Here is a 15,070-nt window from a genome sequence, read left to right as displayed (position 1 = left end):
ACAGCTGCGGCGATACGTAGGCTACGCCTGCCAGCGGTGACTGCCCGCCCGGTGCGACGCGCAAGGCGGCGGACTAACTCACCCGCCGGCGCCGAGAGAGCGTTTCTCGGCGTAAGCGGGCCGAGAATGCTTAGTCGCGCCGACGCGTGCCCGCAGCAACTCCGGACAGCTCGGCAGTAGCTTCGGGACTGGCTCGCGCTCGCACTCGGTCTTGCAGTAGCGGTCGCCGATAGGCATGCCGACGACGCGTGCTGCCCCCGCCCCGGCCTCTCCCTCGGCTGGCTAATCTCCACTACATCCATCTGTACTAGCGACCTCAGGACTCGCCGCTCCCGTCGGCCACCCACGCAGCCAGTCCAGACCGCGCACCACGGCGTCTGATACCTCGCGACAAGGCGAATGAAGACCGAGAATCGCAGCACACGGGCACACGACGAGAACAAGACTGCGTCGCTGCTTCCGAAATCAGCGGGCTTTGCATCGTTGCCGCCGGCGAATGCGTTTTATCGTCCGGCGAATGACTTGCGCATGTGCGGAGACAGTGCGGCGTAGTGTGGCGACGGCGACGGATGCGGGCCGATGCTCGGGTGCCGGTTACTCCTCGACAGACAGAGCTTCAGTAAGGCAAGCACGCACCACCCTCCTCATACACAACGACTCCATCACGGCTACGCCAATATCCAGTTGATTAGTCTATAATTCCACATCTATGCAGCTGCTGCGCCTGTAATGCGCCAACTTCACGCGCCGACTACTCGCCATCATCCACGACGCCCACGCGCGCGCGCCACATGTCCTCCTTGAGCTTGACGACCTGGCGCCACGTGCGCGCCTCCCACGCATCGCCCGTGAGGAACGACTTCTCGGTACGCGGCACAGGCAGCGGGGGCGGGGGCATCTCCTCGCTCGAGGTGCGGCCCTCGACCGGCGCGTTCGGCGTGCGAGGGTGTCTGGGGGGGAGCGGAGGCGGGACACGGGCGCCAGATGCAGAGGCCGAGCGGGCGTGTTCAACGGCAGGTGCCGGGACGGGGGTGGGCTCGACGAGCGTGGCGGCAGAGTTGCCAGTGGTCGGGGCCTCGGTGGCGGTCGCGGTGGTCGGTGTAGCGGGCTCCTCGACGGAGTCATCGGCCTTGGCGCCGGCTTCGGCGTGGGTCGCCTCGGTTGGCGTGTCAGGCGGCGACACAACTGCCTCCGAGGTAACCTTGCGCGCGGGGGCACGCTTGGGCAGCGGTGGTGGCGCGGCACCACGCGCCTTGGACCGTGGAGGCGGCGGGGGCGAGTCAGATTTGGGCGGCGAGGACGATGGGCTGGGCGAGTCGGTAGTCGCACTGGCGGGCTTGTCCTCAACGGCCTTCTCCTCGGCCTTCTCCTCAGACTTAGCCTCATCCTTGGCCGCAGTCTCGTCATTAGTCTCGCCCCCCTCGACTTCGGGCAGGTCGGCCGGCTCATTGTGAGGCGTGGCGAACGACGCCGTCTCAGCCTCGGAGCCAGTGCGCGAGCCAGAGCGGGAGAGCTCCGTGTCGTCGGTGTGGTCGGCCTTGAGGTGTTCATCGGCAGGTGAGGCGGGCTTGTCGTCACCAGTCTCATCTGCCTTCTCGTCGTGGGCCTTCTCAGCCGTCTCGGCCTTCTCCTCAGTCTTCTCGGCCTCCTTGGCCTCGGCAACTTCCTCAGTCTTCTCCTTCTCCTCGGACTTCTCCTTCTCATCAGCCTCCTCCTTCTCCTTTGGCTCCTCCTCCTCTACCGCCTCCTCCTCCTCCTCCTTCACCACCCTCACCTCATCCTTCTTCTCCTCCTCGCCGAGGCTGATCGGCGCGCCGAGCGCTTCGGCCGCCTTGGCGTCTGGGCCTGTAGCAACCAAGGCCGCAAAGGTGCTCTCCTTTGGCGTGTCGGGACCGGGAGTCGTTGGGGGCGTGTTGCGCGACCACTTGAAGCCGCCGAGACCCCAGCCCGACTTGCGCTGGGCTGCCGCCGGGCGCTCAGGCAGAGGCGGGGGTGCAGGCGACAACGAGAGCTTGTCGGCGTCGGGCGGGGTGCGGCTCAGGTCGACAGGTCTAGGCGTTCCGTCGTCGGCTCCGTCAGTCGGCGCTGCGGGCGTCACTGGTGCCGCCGCCGCCGCCGCCGTGGCGACAATCTCCGCAGCGTTCGCCGCGCTCGGGTTCCTGCTGTGCGTCACGTCCTCGGAGAACCAGAGTGACTGGACAATACCGGTGCGCACAAAGTGCCACAGCGCACACGCCGCGCGCAGGCGCTCAAGGCACCACCCATTCTTGCACAGGGGGTAGGCCCTTGCGTCCTTCTCCGCACCGGTGGGGACGCGGAAGACATACACGCTCGTCGAGGCGGCAAGTGTAGAGCTGACGGGGGTACCTGGGCTCGAGAAGAAGGGCTTGAGCGAGAAGCGGCTCGATGCGAGTCTTGCGCCCTGGCCGTGCGCGGCCGCGCCGAACACCAAGGTGCCGCACATTGCGCACTTGACGTTCTCTGGTGGGCCGAGGGCGGCGGCGTTGACGGGCTCGATGAGGAGCTCGCCCGAGATGATGGCCGTGTTGACGCGCGGGCGCGAGAGGAAGCTGAGCTCGGGAGCCGCATCGAGGCGCAGTGTCGGGTCGTGGTCTTCGACTATGGCACGCACAAGGAACGGGTGCGTGAGGAGGTTGGTCGCCAAGGGCGCGGGGTAGAGGTCGCGCGACTTGCCCTTGCGGGGCCGGGCGGCGCGAATGTGCTGGACAAACGACATGAACTCGGCGTAGGGCGGGTGACTAGCGAGGATATGGCGCGCTGCCGCGGCGGCGGCCGCGGTGCCGCCTGCCGACGACTCGGCGGGCGTTGACAGCGACTGGAGGTGTAGCTGCATGTCGCGGACGGCCGCCTCGGCAGCAGCGAGGTTGTCCTCGGACTCCTTGAGCCGCTCTTCGGCCTGGGCACGGCTCATGCGCTCCGTCGCGACCATGGTGTTGGCCTGGGCGGTGTGAGCTATATCGTGCGATTGTTTCGCCCACTCACCTGGTCGAACAGCGTCGCGGCGAGGTCGTCGACCTCGTTCTCGACCTGTGCTCGGCGCTCCTCGGCGCTCCCTCGTCTCCGCTCCTCCTCAACGAGGCCAGCAGCGAGGCGCTGCATCTCGTCGCGGATCTGCGCGCGCTCGACCAGCAGGCCAGTGTTCATGCTCTCCTCCCAGCGCGCCTTGTCGCGCTCGAGCTCGACCACGCGCTCGTCCTGCTCCCGCCGCTCCCCTTCGAGCATGTACACCTGGTCCTCGAGGTCGGCGTGGCGCGAGATGCTGGCGACGAGCTTCGAGTTGAGCTGGCCCGCCTGCTCGGACACGAGCTCGAGCTGGGACCGCAGAGCGGCGATGAGCGACGTCGTCGGCGAGTCGGGCGCATGGTCCTTTTCGATCTCGGCCGCACGTTCGAGCGTTGCGAGCGTCGCTGCTGACGAGACCTGCAGGCGGAGGTTAGGCGGCATGTTCAATGCAGTAGGAGGTTGGGCAATGGGAGAATGGCACGATTGGCTTTCCACGCAGCTGCTGCTGCAGAGCCAGCCAACACAGCGCATGGCGCACGGCGCTCGCCGCACGCACACACTTGGGCACACTACTCACCTCGATATTCGGGCCGTCAGCGTACGACGTGCCTTCGAGCTCGAGCGCGGACGGCACTGGTCGTCGCTTGATCTTGTTGGGCGAGGCGGGTGCGGGCTTTGGCTTGGGCTTTGGCTCCTCGGCAGCCTCGGCGGGCTGGTCGTGCTTCGTCTCGTCGTCGGCAGGCTTGGATGTCAATGGCTCGTCAGCGGCAGACGCGTCATGCGACGACGACGCGTCGGGAGCTGGGGCGTCGGTGTCCTTGGCCGCCTCTGCTGACTCGTCTGGGCGATGCTTGTCCTCGTCTGTCGTGTCTGCCATTGCTTGTTATGGTTGTCACCCGAGTGTGGGGGAGTGTCGAGTGTATGTGTGGTGACAGGCCCGAGTTATGATGCTGTGGTTGGTCGCGTCGGTGCAGGGCCTGGGTAGCCCAGGTGGTCGTCGTGGCGTGTGTGTGGCAAAATACCCCCAATGACGGCGTCGCGGCGTCACTATGGACAGGTTCTGGCCTGATGCCTCAATTCCTCAAATGACTGGCCAGGGGGTGACGACACTGCACCTGCACACCTGGCTCGAGAGATCTCACCTCTGCATGTTATCCTAATCAATCCTGGAATCAAGACCCTGTGCAACCTGCCAGTCGTTCGACATCGCTCAACCTTGTCCTCCATCGTCAGATGCACTCTTGCACTCTTGTCTCCAAAGCTTTGCAGCTGCAACAAACAGTTTACTCTAATCGACGGAATCCCGCGTTGAATTTGCATTCAATCTAATCTAACTACAGGTAACAACCTACGGAACAATTTTCTGTTTTCCGCGATATCAGTTATGTACATATCTGTCTTCCTCCTTTTTTGCAAGAACGAGACAGTGTTTAGGGCTGAACGACAGTGCGCTCGTTGCCACCCATCATGACGAAGATGTCGTCGGCAGGGTGACGGTAGAGAGGCTGCTTGAGCATCTTCTGGTCGAGGTAGTGACCGATGAAACCCATCGAACGACCAAGGACGAAGAGACCGTTGAGGGTACCGTTGCGGAGGTACTCGGTGGCCTCCTCCTCGGTGAAGGCACCGCAGCCAGTGAGAAGGTCGCAGAACGAGGCGGCGATGGCACCGTCAACGTTGAGGATGAGGGTAGACGACTTCTGGGTGGTGACGTCCTCGACGGCGAGGGCGAAGTCGAGGGTGCGGTGCGAGGGGAAGTGCTTCTTGACGTAGTCGACGACAAGAACGACACGGAGGTCGGGGTTGGTCTTGGACTTGATCTTGTGGCCAATACCGGGGATGAGCTTGTTCTGCTTGCGCATAGAGTCGACAAACTCGCGGGGCGAGAGACCCGAGTTGACACCGCGCGAGAACTCGGCGGCGGCACCGTCAAGAGCACCACCGAAGCGGTCACCAATGGTAAGGAGACCAGCGACGAGCGACGAGATGAGGTCCTTGCCGGCACGGGCAGTGATGATGGTGTTCATGGCACCCGAGACGGCGGGACCGTGGTCGGCAGTGAGCTGGAGGACCATCTCGATGAACTTGGTGGCGTACTCGGGGAGACGACGCTTGAACCAGAGAAGCGAGATGACACCACCGATACCAATGTTCTCCTTGAAGACGTCCGAGATGCGCATGCCGGCGTACATGAGCTCCTGGCCACGCTCGTCCGAGATGGTCGAGATGAAGGCGGCAGGCTTGCGGATGAGGCCGAGCTTGGAAGCCCAGTTGTAGTCCATGGGGATCTGGGGAGCCTCAATCTCGGGCTTGGGGACAATGGTGCCGTTGTCAACAAGCTTCTTGTAGACGGCGGTGAGAACCTCGGGGAGGTCCTCGAAGGTGTCGGGAACAATGATGCCAGCGGCGCGCATGGCCTTGTTCTTGGCGTCGGCCGTCTCGAGGTCCGAGTTGGCCATGGAACCGGCGTGACCGAACTGAACCTCCGAGGTGAACATCTTGGCGCAGGTACCGATGGCCCAGGCAACGACGGGCTTGGTGAGCTTGCCCGACTTGACGGCCTCGATGACGCGGTACTCCTCGGTACCACCGACCTCTCCGAGAAGGAGGATGAGCTTGCACTCGGGGTCGGCCTCGTAACGGAGGATGTGGTCGATGAACGAGGTACCGGGGTAACGGTCACCACCGATGGCGACACCCTCGTAGACACCGTTGGTGGTCTGGGCGAGGATCGAGTTGAGCTCGTTGGACATGCCACCCGACTTGGAGACGTAGCCGACCGAACCGGGGCGGTAGAGCTTGCACGAGATGAGGTTGTCCATCATGCCGCCAGTGTTTCCAATACGGAAGCAGCCGGGCTTGATACCACCAACGGTAGCGGGACCGATGATGATGACGTTCTTCTCCTGGGCAAGGTGGAGGATCTCACGGGCGTGGCGCTCGGGGACACCCTCGGCAATGATGCCGATGGCCTTGATCTGGGGGAAGGTGAGGATCTCGAGGGTCGACGAGTAGACCGAGCGAGACGAGGCGAAGTTGACAACCACATCGACGTCGGGGTGCTTTTTGATCGCCTCACCGACGGTGGTGTAGACTGGGAGGAGGGTCTCCTTCGTGCCCCAGTAGAACTTCTGGATGTGGTGACCACCGAAGGGGTAGATCATGGCAGCGACCGAAGGGGTCTTGCGGCCACACGAGAAGTCAAAGTCGAGCATGCCCTGGATAGCACGGGGCTGGAGACCGAAGACGAACGAGCGGGTCTGGGCGTCGAAGGGACGGAACCAGGGGCGGGCGCTGATCTTCTCGGTGTCGAAGTGGACAATCTGGTCACCGGGCTGCTCGCGGCTGCCGTCGGGCTTGATGGCACCGACGTTGGCGCCAGCGCGCTCGGGGCCGTTGGCCTTCTTGGCCTTCTCGGTCGAGGCCTCAATGACAGCCTGGAGGTCGGCCGAGGACGAGACGCGGCTGGGAGCAGTCGACTGGTCCTTGAGGAGACCAAGAGCCATGGGGACAATGGCGGTGATGGGCGACTCGGGGCCGTAGACCTTGATGGGGACACCGAGCGACTCGCCGCAGAGGCGCATGGCCTTGAGACCCTCCTGGTAGTTGGGGCCGGCACGACGAACCCAAATACGGGTGTTGTGGCGGATGAGACCCTCCTTGTGCTCCTTGAGGGCACGGATGATACCCTTGAAGGTGGCAGCAACGTCGGAGAAGTTGGCGGCACCACCACCAATGATGAGGACCTTACCGTTGGGGAGAGGCTCGCCGCGGGTCATGAGGTCAAGGATGGTGCGAGCGTACTCGTAGGTCTGGCCCTCGGTGGGGGCACCCGAGTACTCGCCGTAGTTGGCGAGCTCGTGGGCAAAGCCAGCGGCGGCAATGGCGTCCGAGTAGACGACCGAGGCACCACCACCAGCAACCATGGTCCAGACGGAACCCTTGGCGTTGAGGACAGTGAGCTTGAGCGAGGCACCGGTCGAGGCGTCGAGCTTCTGGATGTAGGCCTCCTCCTTGGTGAGGTCACGGCCGAAGGGGGCGGGCCAGACCATGGGGGGTCCACGGTCGGCCTTGACAGGGCCAGAAGCCGAGGTAGCAGAGGCCTGGTCACGGGCAACAGCCCACTTGGGACCACAGATGAAGTCGGCAGTCTGGTCGAGCTTGGCGGCCATGTCGAGGTAGTAGATCTCGGCGGGCTTGCCGTCGACGGGGTCGAGGCAGATGAGGGGGTTGATCTCGAGGTAGGCGAAGTGGAGGTCAACGTAGACGGCGTAGAGGCGGATGATGAAGTCGGCCAGAACATCCTTCTTCTGCTCGGGGACGTGCTCGAGGAGGGTCGAGATGACGACCTCGCGCTTGGGGAAGGGCTTGCCGACGGGGAGGAGGAGCTTGAGCGCCTTGGCGTCAACGTCTCCGACGTCGACACCACCCTCGTGGGTGAAGTAGATCCAGTCACCCTCGCGAGTCGAGTTGATACAGACGTAGTACTCGGTGTTGGCGGGGTGGGGGAGGAAGGGCTCAAGGACGAAGGTCTTGAGGGTGCCGGTGGTGTGCTCGACCTGGACGGGCTTGCCGGCGCGGTCCTCGATCCACTTGCCAGTCTCCTCCCAGCCCTTGTTGAGGCAAAGGAGGCCGGCCTTTCCACGACGCTTGATCAGCTGGTCGGGCTTGCCGACGAGCTTGTCGGTGAAGACCCAGTCGGGGAGGCCGTGGCCGGGCTTGATGGGGGGCTGGAGCTGGTTGGTCTCAGCGTCCCACTCGACCTGGGCGACCTTGACGGGGACGGCGGTCGACTCGGTGACGGTCGGGATGGGGGTGGGCGAGCGAGTGAGCCAGAAGGACACAAGCTGCTTGGCGTCGAACTCGCGGATAGCTGCGCAGAGGTCAGTGGATGATCATAAGACGTCACCAAGGCCGAGGTGGACCTCGGATCCTCGGGCGGAGGAATGGGTGGTGAGTTGATCCGATGTCAGAGTGGGGGGAGGGCCACCCGATAACGACACGTGAAGCCCGATATCAGGAGTGGTTTTGGGCCTTTTGGGCCGCCGCCATGACAGAACAGATCATGCAGGGAAGTGCACGGTGTTGCACGGGCAGTGGAGAGGAACGACGACTCACCCTTGGTGGACATGATGGACGAGTCTTTGGGGGAGATGCAACTGTGACGTGTCAGTGGTGGGGGAATGTTCGGGAAACGACCAGCCGACACGATCGCGTCGACCGCGCTCGTCGCCACCGCTGGGCCAGTGCTCGTCGCTGCTGCTCACTCACGTCTATGCTATGACTAGGTTTGTGTGCGTTGTCGAGACGACTACGACGACGAGGGGGGAAGAGAAGAGAGCGGGGGGGAGGAATTAAAGGAGGAGAGAGAGAGAGCGCGACCCGGTGAGGGGTGGGGGGGTAAGGAAGGTGTACCGATTCACTAAAGCTACAAGAGCTAAAGAAAAAAGAAGAAGAAGAGAGAAAGATGGTGCAAGAGTTCTTAAAGGACGGGCCAGGCGGTGGGCGGTGGGAGGGTGCCGCTGGCGGACTGGCTGCCGGCGAGTGGTGGTGGTGGGAGGAGGTGGTGGTCGCGGTGGGTGGGGGTGGTCACTGGCTGGCTGGCTTCACCAGCCAGGTCGCCGACGACGACCTGCGCCCCTTGATCTCGTCTGTCTCTTTCTTCCCCAAACGTACACGGCCTGCCGCCTGCCGCCTTGGCTGCCGCTCGCCTGCGCGTGCGCCCGCCCTGCGTCGCGTCGCCAGCTACGCCCTACATTGAGGCGAGTACCCCACGGCATGGCACGACGTTGCCAGAAAAAAAAAAGGAGCCGCTGGCTGTACGCCCTCCACCCAGCAGCCAGCCAGTCCCCAATCAACTTCCATGACCCATGACGGTCGTGTCATATTCCCATCGCCCCAATCCCCATCATAACGGAAGTAATTTGGACCACCCAGCAACGAACACTGGCTGCAAACGACACCCCCAATGGATCCAGAACGGCACGGCCCTGGACAAGTCAAGCCCTGGAACATGCTCTGGTGCTGCTACTACACGCGCAATCTCGCCCGCCCGCTCAGGGCTCTCGCTCTCGACCTTGCGACCTCTACGGCCGACCTGATGTTGACACGTGAGCGGCAGGCACGCACGTCGACTTTGTCGTTCGTTCAAAGTTGGGGATGTTGTGATGGGTTGGGGTTGAGAGGGAGGAGCGGGGCGCAGCAGCGAGCGAGCAAGCAAACAGTGACTGACTCGAGTAAAGCACAAGCGAGCGAGCGGTATATAGCATACGATGAGCTGCAGCCCGCGAAACACACCTGGTCGCTATCGCCTGTTTGCTTTGCCCAGCTAGCTTTGCAGAAGCCCGACTATATCGACTTTGCCGACGAGCGCCAGGCCGGCTGGCTGGCTGATCCCCACGATTATGACCAGCCGGTTTGAAATCCGAAACTGGGCCGTGGGCGTCTGCGTCATGGCCCAGACCGGAGATAAGGACCGACCCACGAGGCACAAGTGCTGCTAGTGCAGCACGCATGTAGCAGCAGCACCAGGTGTAGCATTACAAGACGACGACGAGATCATGCTCAATGCAAAAGAGAGGCGGCACCAACCACGCAGAGATACTGCTCCAACTCATCATCATCATCACCATCGTCATGATCATCTCCACAGTCTGTGCGCACGCGACAGGGGCGCCGGCAAGGCTGCGCGCCAAAGCGGCGGGGCGGTAAAGCTCGGCAAGTCGCAAAACTCGGAACGCACCACCGCAACTCGGAACGCAGCCCCGTCGCCCACCGCCCCGGTCTACACGTGCGGTGGAGGCTGGGGGGCGCCGATGCGAGCGAGATAAGTGCGCCACACGTCGTCAACAAAGCGAGGGTCCGTCTGGGTGCGCGTCAGCTTGCTCCCAACTGATCCACACTTCAACTCACCTGCAAGAGGCGGACGAGGACGTCAGCAAGGTCCTGACGGCCGAGGGGGGCAGTTGACCGCGCGCCGTTGGCGAACGGCGTGACAACCGCGTCGCGCAGCAGGGCTACGTCTGGGTTGTTGTTGTTGTTGTTGCTGGGTGACTGGGACTGCTGCTGCGCGGGAACGCGCGACGCGCGTCTGGCAGCCTGTGTGGGGACGGGCCCCTGTGGCCCTGGCTTGGAAGGAGATGAAGGAGTCGGCGCAGGCTGAGCACCAGGGCCGGCACTGACTGGCGCGGGCACTGGTGGCCCACCGGCACCACCTGGGACACCGAGAATGCTGCTCAACAAGTCGTCGACGGTCTGGCCGGGCGCGTACGACTGGGCCGGCAGTGGCGCCGGTGGGGGTGCCTTGAGCGGGGGCTCGGACGAGGCGGCAGGCGGGGTGGCCGAGTGCCGGACTGGCGGGGGCGGGGTGTACGGGTGCTGGAAAGGCGGTGGCATGCGCTGCGGTGACGGGGGGTACGGGCCTGCGTTGTTGGGGAAGCCTTGAGGCGGACCGGGAGGGAATCCGGCGCCGCCTGGAGGGAAGCCTGGTGGCGGGGGACCGGGCAGAGGAGCGTTGAGGCCTGGGATCGGTAGCCCAGGCAGCTGGAACTGCCCAGGGGGAAACGGTGCTGGGGGGTACGCTTGCTGTACTGGCTGTGGAACCGGGACCGGTGCAGGTCTAGGTGCAGGTGCTGGCGGGAGTGCGCTGGGCAATGGCGACGCGGACTGAGAGTGGGGGTTGCCCGAGACCTAGCCATGAGCGATGTAACAGCTGCTACTACTCACCGTTGTGAGGCCCGAGAAGAGGCGCGAGAAGCCGTCCTCGCTCGCGCCGGTGATGGGCGCTGGGACGGCCGGTGCAGGCGCTGGGGCGGGTGCCTCAGCTGCTCCTGCTGCTGGCTTGGCTGATGGCGGGCCGCACACCCTGGCCATTGTCAGAAGCTTTCGCGCCGCTCGGCTCACTTGAGAATCGTGTCGGCGAAGCGCGGCACGTCGGACGGGTCCGCAAACCAGATACCGTACGGTGCTTCTGTGGTGGCGGAGGCGTCAGTGGGCTGAAACGAGGTTGTTTGTTGTTCACGCACTCTCGCCTCTGCGCTGCAGCTGGAGCATGCTCGCGTCGATGACCTTGGCCTTCATCTCGCCGGGGACGAGGGGGATGGTGACGTTTTTGATGGCCGCGCGGTTGAGGAGGAAGAGGGCGTACTCGGGGGACTTGGTTCTGGGAGGTCAGCAGAGGTAGTGTTGGAGTCGAAGGCGACAGCGGCAGGGGGGATCGGGGCTGGAGGTGACCTCGATCGCGATGGACTCGACCGACTCGACCGACTCGACCGACTCGAGCTCGAAGGCGTCCCGTGCACCCCGTGCCGCTCCGCATCACGGACACCAACACCGCCTGCCTTGAGCGCCACCGCCGTACCCACCTCCGAACGACAAACATCGAGCCCTCCTGCTTCTGCTTGATCCACCGGTCGTCGCCATAGTGGTAAATAACGGTGTAGTTTGCCGTGTCGAGGATCTCGGCGAGGCCGGGGTCGGCGCGCTGCACGGCGCGGAGGTTGGTCTGGAGTCGGAGGGCTGCGGCGTCCGGGCCGGGCGAGGCTGGCGCGCGGGCGGCCATAGCAGCGTGTTGTGTGGTGATGTGGTGGTCGTTGAGAACAGAACAATGGTGTCGAGGCAAGATGCTGCAGGAGCAGCAGTTGGTCACCCCTTGGACGAGGTGGCGCTCTGAGCGTTTCAACGGAGTTTGGCCGACCCCCGCTACACGTGTTGATGTCATCGGGTTCCGTGACCGGAAATGAATTGCATCGTAGCCGCGATACATTGCTTACCCATCGCCCAGTCCACAACAGCAATGCGACGCGCAGCATTATCAGCAGCGACTCGCGCAATACCACGGCGAGCGTATAGCACGCCAGTCGCCCCGCCACAAGTCTTCACGCGCGCCACCCTGCAGGTCATCACAGCGGCGCTCGACAAGCCGAACCGTACCCCGATCTCACAGCTGCCGCCGCACCCCAAAGGCCTGCTCGCTGCGGCCAAGAAGCCGCGGGCGCCGCGCGAGGCCGGCGTGCTGCTGCCCCTGTGTAATCTCCACGGGGAGGCACACGTGCTCATGGAGATACGCGCCGCCGGGCTGAGGATACATGCGTCCGAGGCTAGCTTCCCCGGCGGCAAGGCGGAGGAGGTGGGCGGGAAGCATTGGTGGTGGCTGACGGACTGCAGACCGACGCCGACCTCGTCGCTGCTGCACTGCGCGAGACGCACGAGGAGCTCGCGCTGCCGCCAGAACAGGTGACCATCCTCGGCGCGCTAGACGCAGAGTATAGCCTGGGCAACCTGAGCCGTGTGTGGCCGGTCGTGGTGAGAACGAAGAAGCGGAAGCGGAGCGGGGCATGATCTGACAAAGAAGGGATTCGCGTCTTCCCAGCCTCTGGAAGCAAGCGCCGACGCCGACCAGCACACCCCCCTCCCCGACCTCGACCTGGCAACACTCACCCCCGAGCCCGGCGAGGTCGCCGCGATCCTGCCGCTGCCCCTGTCCGCGCTCAACGACAAGTCGCGCCACGCGCCGCACTACTTCAGACTGGACGGCGCCAAGCCGTACTGGAAGATCCGGTGCGAGGACCTCTGCGAGCCGCGCCTCGACGACCAGGAGCACCTCGAGATCTGGGGGCTGAGCGGGTGGTTCTTGAGCAGGCTCGCGACGCGGCTCGGGTGGTCGGATACCCCGGCCGTGTACCACGCCGACGACGACTCGGTGTAGCCCCGGGCGGCGCGGCTAGCGCCTCGAATACGATCGAAACGGAATACAATCTTGACACAACGACGACAGAAGAATCAATCTTGACACCGATATCATCTTGAGACAGCATGCCCCTGTAGATGGCAAAGATGCATGTGATAGACTTGTACTATACGCGGGATACTGTACGCTGTACGCCCGCCTACTCCGTCTGGTTGAGAATCTCCGTTGCGAGCCCCTGCTGCCCCGCGTCGTCGGCCACAAACTTGGCCGCAATCTCGGCCCACCACTGGCTCTCTCCCTCGGACAGGGGCCCCTCCTCGTCCTCTACGTCGCCGACGAACCGCTCGATATCACGGGGGCCGATACGGCGCGGGCCGCGGGGCACCGTCAGGAGCGTCTCGACCAACGGCTTGGCCGTCGCGTCGCCGTACTTCTCCACGGCGCCCTCAACGCCCGCGAGCACCTGGCCCGAGTGGACAAAGTAGCACACGCGGAGCTGCAGCAACGCGAGCGTGCGCGCGAGCAGCTCGGCGTCCCACCCGGCCGGGAAGGGCGGCTCGAGCTTGGCCCCCGCCGCTGGCACGGGCACGGTCCAGCCCTCGCGCTTCGGGAGAGGGGGGTACGCCCAGCCGAGCGCCGTGGCGGCCTTGTGCGCGTACGCGGCGCAGTTGTCCAGCAGCTGACCCTGGTTGCGCTGCGCCGTGTCGTTGATGGGCGCGAGGCGCGCCCGGTTCAGCGACGTCCGCACGAGCTGCATCAGCACATGCGGGCGGAACTCGGCCTGCGTGCCGAGCGAGGGCAGGTCGAGCGCCTTGCCGAGGTTGGCGGTCGCAGACGTGAGGTGCGCCCACGCCGATTGCGCCTGCGGCGACGGGCCAGCAGGCCCAGCCTTGGCCTGGATGATCAGCCGCGTCGCCGCCTCCATCTGCGTGTCGGCCAGTGTCGTGAGAATGTCGGCGCGCACAGACGGGTCATCGGGCGGCGAAGCGTCCAGGTTGGCCAGGAGAGAGGTGAGCGCGCGCGCCGCGCCCTCGAGCCCCTTCTCCTGCCCGCTGCCCGGCTTGGCGTCCTTGCGCGTCAGCTCCCAGTTGATCGAGTCGAGCGTGAGGAGGAACTTCATCTCCGCGAGGTCGATCTCGGCCTCGCGGCCTGGTGGGGCGAGGCTCGACGCAAAGCCCAGCACGCCCTTGGACGCCTCCTGCGCGTTCTCGGTCGGCATAACAACCGGCTCGGCAGACTCCCACAGCGTGCTCTGCGTGTCGACAAACGTCATGGTCGTGTCCACGAACGCCGAGGGGGTGGGGTACGTCACGGCCGTGACGCCCGCTGCGGGCGGCGAGCCATGCGGTGTGGCATCGACGTCGTCCTCCTCGTCGTCGCCCTCGCCCGCCTCCTCGCCGTCCTTCATCTCGGCGTCGCCCTCGGCATCAGCAGCAGCCGCCTCGGCTGGCGCCTCCCCCTCCTCCCCGGAAAATACCTCTCCCGGGTTCTCCTTCGCAAACTGGAGGTACTGCGCCTGCGTGGAGAACACAGTCTGGAGGAGCACCATGGCGAGGTCGCGCAGCTCCTTGACGCCGCCGGCCGACGCGGGACCCTCGTACTCCTCCGTGAGCTCGGCGAGACTCAGCAGCGCCTGCACGAGGTTGAACGCTGCGTCGCTCTTCAGGAACGGGTTCTCGGCCTTCTCCATCGCGTTGCGGTACAGCGCGATCGCGGACCCGTAGATGTCGAGCGACGATGGGGGGAGGTAGAACTGCGACGCGAGCGTGTACTGAACGCGGGCACTGGGGTAAGCTCGAACCGTGTACGTCAGCTCACAGGTTGAATGTCGCGTCGTACGTCTCGTCAAACTGCATGGCCTTCTGGTACAGCTCTGCGGCCTTCTCGTAGAACCGCTGAGCCTGGGTGGGTCAGCAACTACGGCCGTGGGCAGCTCACCTTCTCGCCGTCCTTGTAGCGCTCGCCCTTCTCCTCGTGCTCGACACCGCCATCAAAGGCCTCGTCGTACGTGTCGTAGGTCGGCTCCTTGATGACCTTTTTGGACGAGCGGCCCGCCGGCGACTCGTCGTCGCGGTTCCGTCTCTTGGCGGGGAGTCTGGGTGGCATGGTGGTGCTCGGGTCTGGTGGCGAGGGTTTTGTGAATTTGCGTGAGGCGAGCAAGGCGCAAGTGCCGTGGTTACACTAGCTTTTCTGGAGTTGTAAGAGTGTCCTGCGCAGCAGTCGACAATGGTGATATGAGAAAGAGTTGAGTTCTTGGAGCAGCTTGGTTGATTGCACTGCGACCATTCCAGAATGTTGTTCCTTGTCGTCACTGCGGAACCAAAGCCGCACTCAACCGCAACCTCCACTTTCGACCTC

At 64.4% G+C, this 15,070-nt stretch overlaps 5 protein-coding genes across 5 annotated transcripts; 1 reads left to right on the top strand and 4 right to left on the bottom strand.

The window, feature by feature from the left end:
- Nucleotides 1-751: 751 nt before the first annotated feature.
- On the bottom strand, nucleotides 752-3,931 carry SEC2 (Rab guanine nucleotide exchange factor SEC2; the record flags this gene model as incomplete). The annotated part of the gene is made up of 3 exons (XM_062770771.1): nucleotides 3,602-3,931; nucleotides 3,004-3,441; nucleotides 752-2,959 (listed from the first exon to the last, which is right to left on the bottom strand). The coding sequence occupies exons 1-3, from the start codon at nucleotides 3,899-3,901 to the stop codon at nucleotides 752-754; spliced, it is 2,946 nt and encodes a 981-aa protein (XP_062626755.1). The 5' UTR covers nucleotides 3,902-3,931.
- Nucleotides 3,932-4,306: 375 nt separating this feature from the next.
- Nucleotides 4,307-8,466, bottom strand: ACLY (ATP-citrate synthase). Its single transcript, XM_062770770.1, has 3 exons — nucleotides 8,296-8,466; nucleotides 8,143-8,183; nucleotides 4,307-7,897 (listed from the first exon to the last, which is right to left on the bottom strand). The coding sequence occupies exons 2-3, from the start codon at nucleotides 8,153-8,155 to the stop codon at nucleotides 4,455-4,457; spliced, it is 3,456 nt and encodes a 1,151-aa protein (XP_062626754.1). The 5' UTR covers nucleotides 8,156-8,183; nucleotides 8,296-8,466; the 3' UTR covers nucleotides 4,307-4,454.
- Nucleotides 8,467-9,550: 1,084 nt separating this feature from the next.
- Dcp1b (mRNA-decapping enzyme 1B) lies at nucleotides 9,551-11,628 on the bottom strand. The gene is made up of 6 exons (XM_062770769.1): nucleotides 11,388-11,628; nucleotides 11,049-11,185; nucleotides 10,927-10,993; nucleotides 10,750-10,888; nucleotides 9,937-10,713; nucleotides 9,551-9,889 (listed from the first exon to the last, which is right to left on the bottom strand). The coding sequence occupies exons 1-6, from the start codon at nucleotides 11,582-11,584 to the stop codon at nucleotides 9,809-9,811; spliced, it is 1,398 nt and encodes a 465-aa protein (XP_062626753.1). The 5' UTR covers nucleotides 11,585-11,628; the 3' UTR covers nucleotides 9,551-9,808.
- A 176-nt stretch (nucleotides 11,629-11,804) lies between these two features.
- LOC62_03G004236 (uncharacterized protein) lies at nucleotides 11,805-14,960 on the bottom strand. Its single transcript, XM_062770767.1, has 3 exons — nucleotides 14,651-14,960; nucleotides 14,531-14,613; nucleotides 11,805-14,496 (listed from the first exon to the last, which is right to left on the bottom strand). The coding sequence occupies exons 1-3, from the start codon at nucleotides 14,816-14,818 to the stop codon at nucleotides 12,912-12,914; spliced, it is 1,836 nt and encodes a 611-aa protein (XP_062626751.1). The 5' UTR covers nucleotides 14,819-14,960; the 3' UTR covers nucleotides 11,805-12,911.
- Nucleotides 11,819-12,730, top strand: nudL (putative Nudix hydrolase NudL; the record flags this gene model as incomplete). The annotated part of the gene is made up of 3 exons (XM_062770768.1): nucleotides 11,819-12,151; nucleotides 12,190-12,327; nucleotides 12,377-12,730. The coding sequence occupies 3 exons, from the start codon at nucleotides 11,819-11,821 to the stop codon at nucleotides 12,728-12,730; spliced, it is 825 nt and encodes a 274-aa protein (XP_062626752.1).
- Nucleotides 14,961-15,070: the final 110 nt, after the last annotated feature.

This window comes from Vanrija pseudolonga, chromosome 3 (genome assembly GCF_020906515.1).
Source record: "Vanrija pseudolonga chromosome 3, complete sequence".
Classification (NCBI taxonomy): Eukaryota; Fungi; Basidiomycota; class Tremellomycetes; order Trichosporonales; family Trichosporonaceae; genus Vanrija; species Vanrija pseudolonga.
Note: the sequence above shows the minus strand (reverse complement) of the source record. Positions and strands in the feature narration are given on the sequence as shown.

Coding starts and splice junctions, on each gene's coding strand:
- LOC62_03G004236 (XM_062770767.1), bottom strand. CDS start 14,818: ATGCCACCCAGACTCCCCGCCAAGAGACGGAACCGCGACGACGAGTCG. Junction 14,614..14,650: donor GCTACAAGGACGGCGAGAAG/GTGAGCTGCCCA, acceptor TGACCCACCCAG/GCTCAGCGGTTCTACGAGAA. Junction 14,497..14,530: donor TACGACGCGACATTCAACCT/GTGAGCTGACGT, acceptor AGCTTACCCCAG/TGCCCGCGTTCAGTACACGC.
- Dcp1b (XM_062770769.1), bottom strand. CDS start 11,584: ATGGCCGCCCGCGCGCCAGCCTCGCCCGGCCCGGACGCCGCAGCCCTC. Junction 10,994..11,048: donor GCTGCAGCGCAGAGGCGAGA/GTGCGTGAACAA, acceptor CCGCCACCACAG/AAGCACCGTACGGTATCTGG. Junction 10,714..10,749: donor TCTTCTCGGGCCTCACAACG/GTGAGTAGTAGC, acceptor GCTCATGGCTAG/GTCTCGGGCAACCCCCACTC.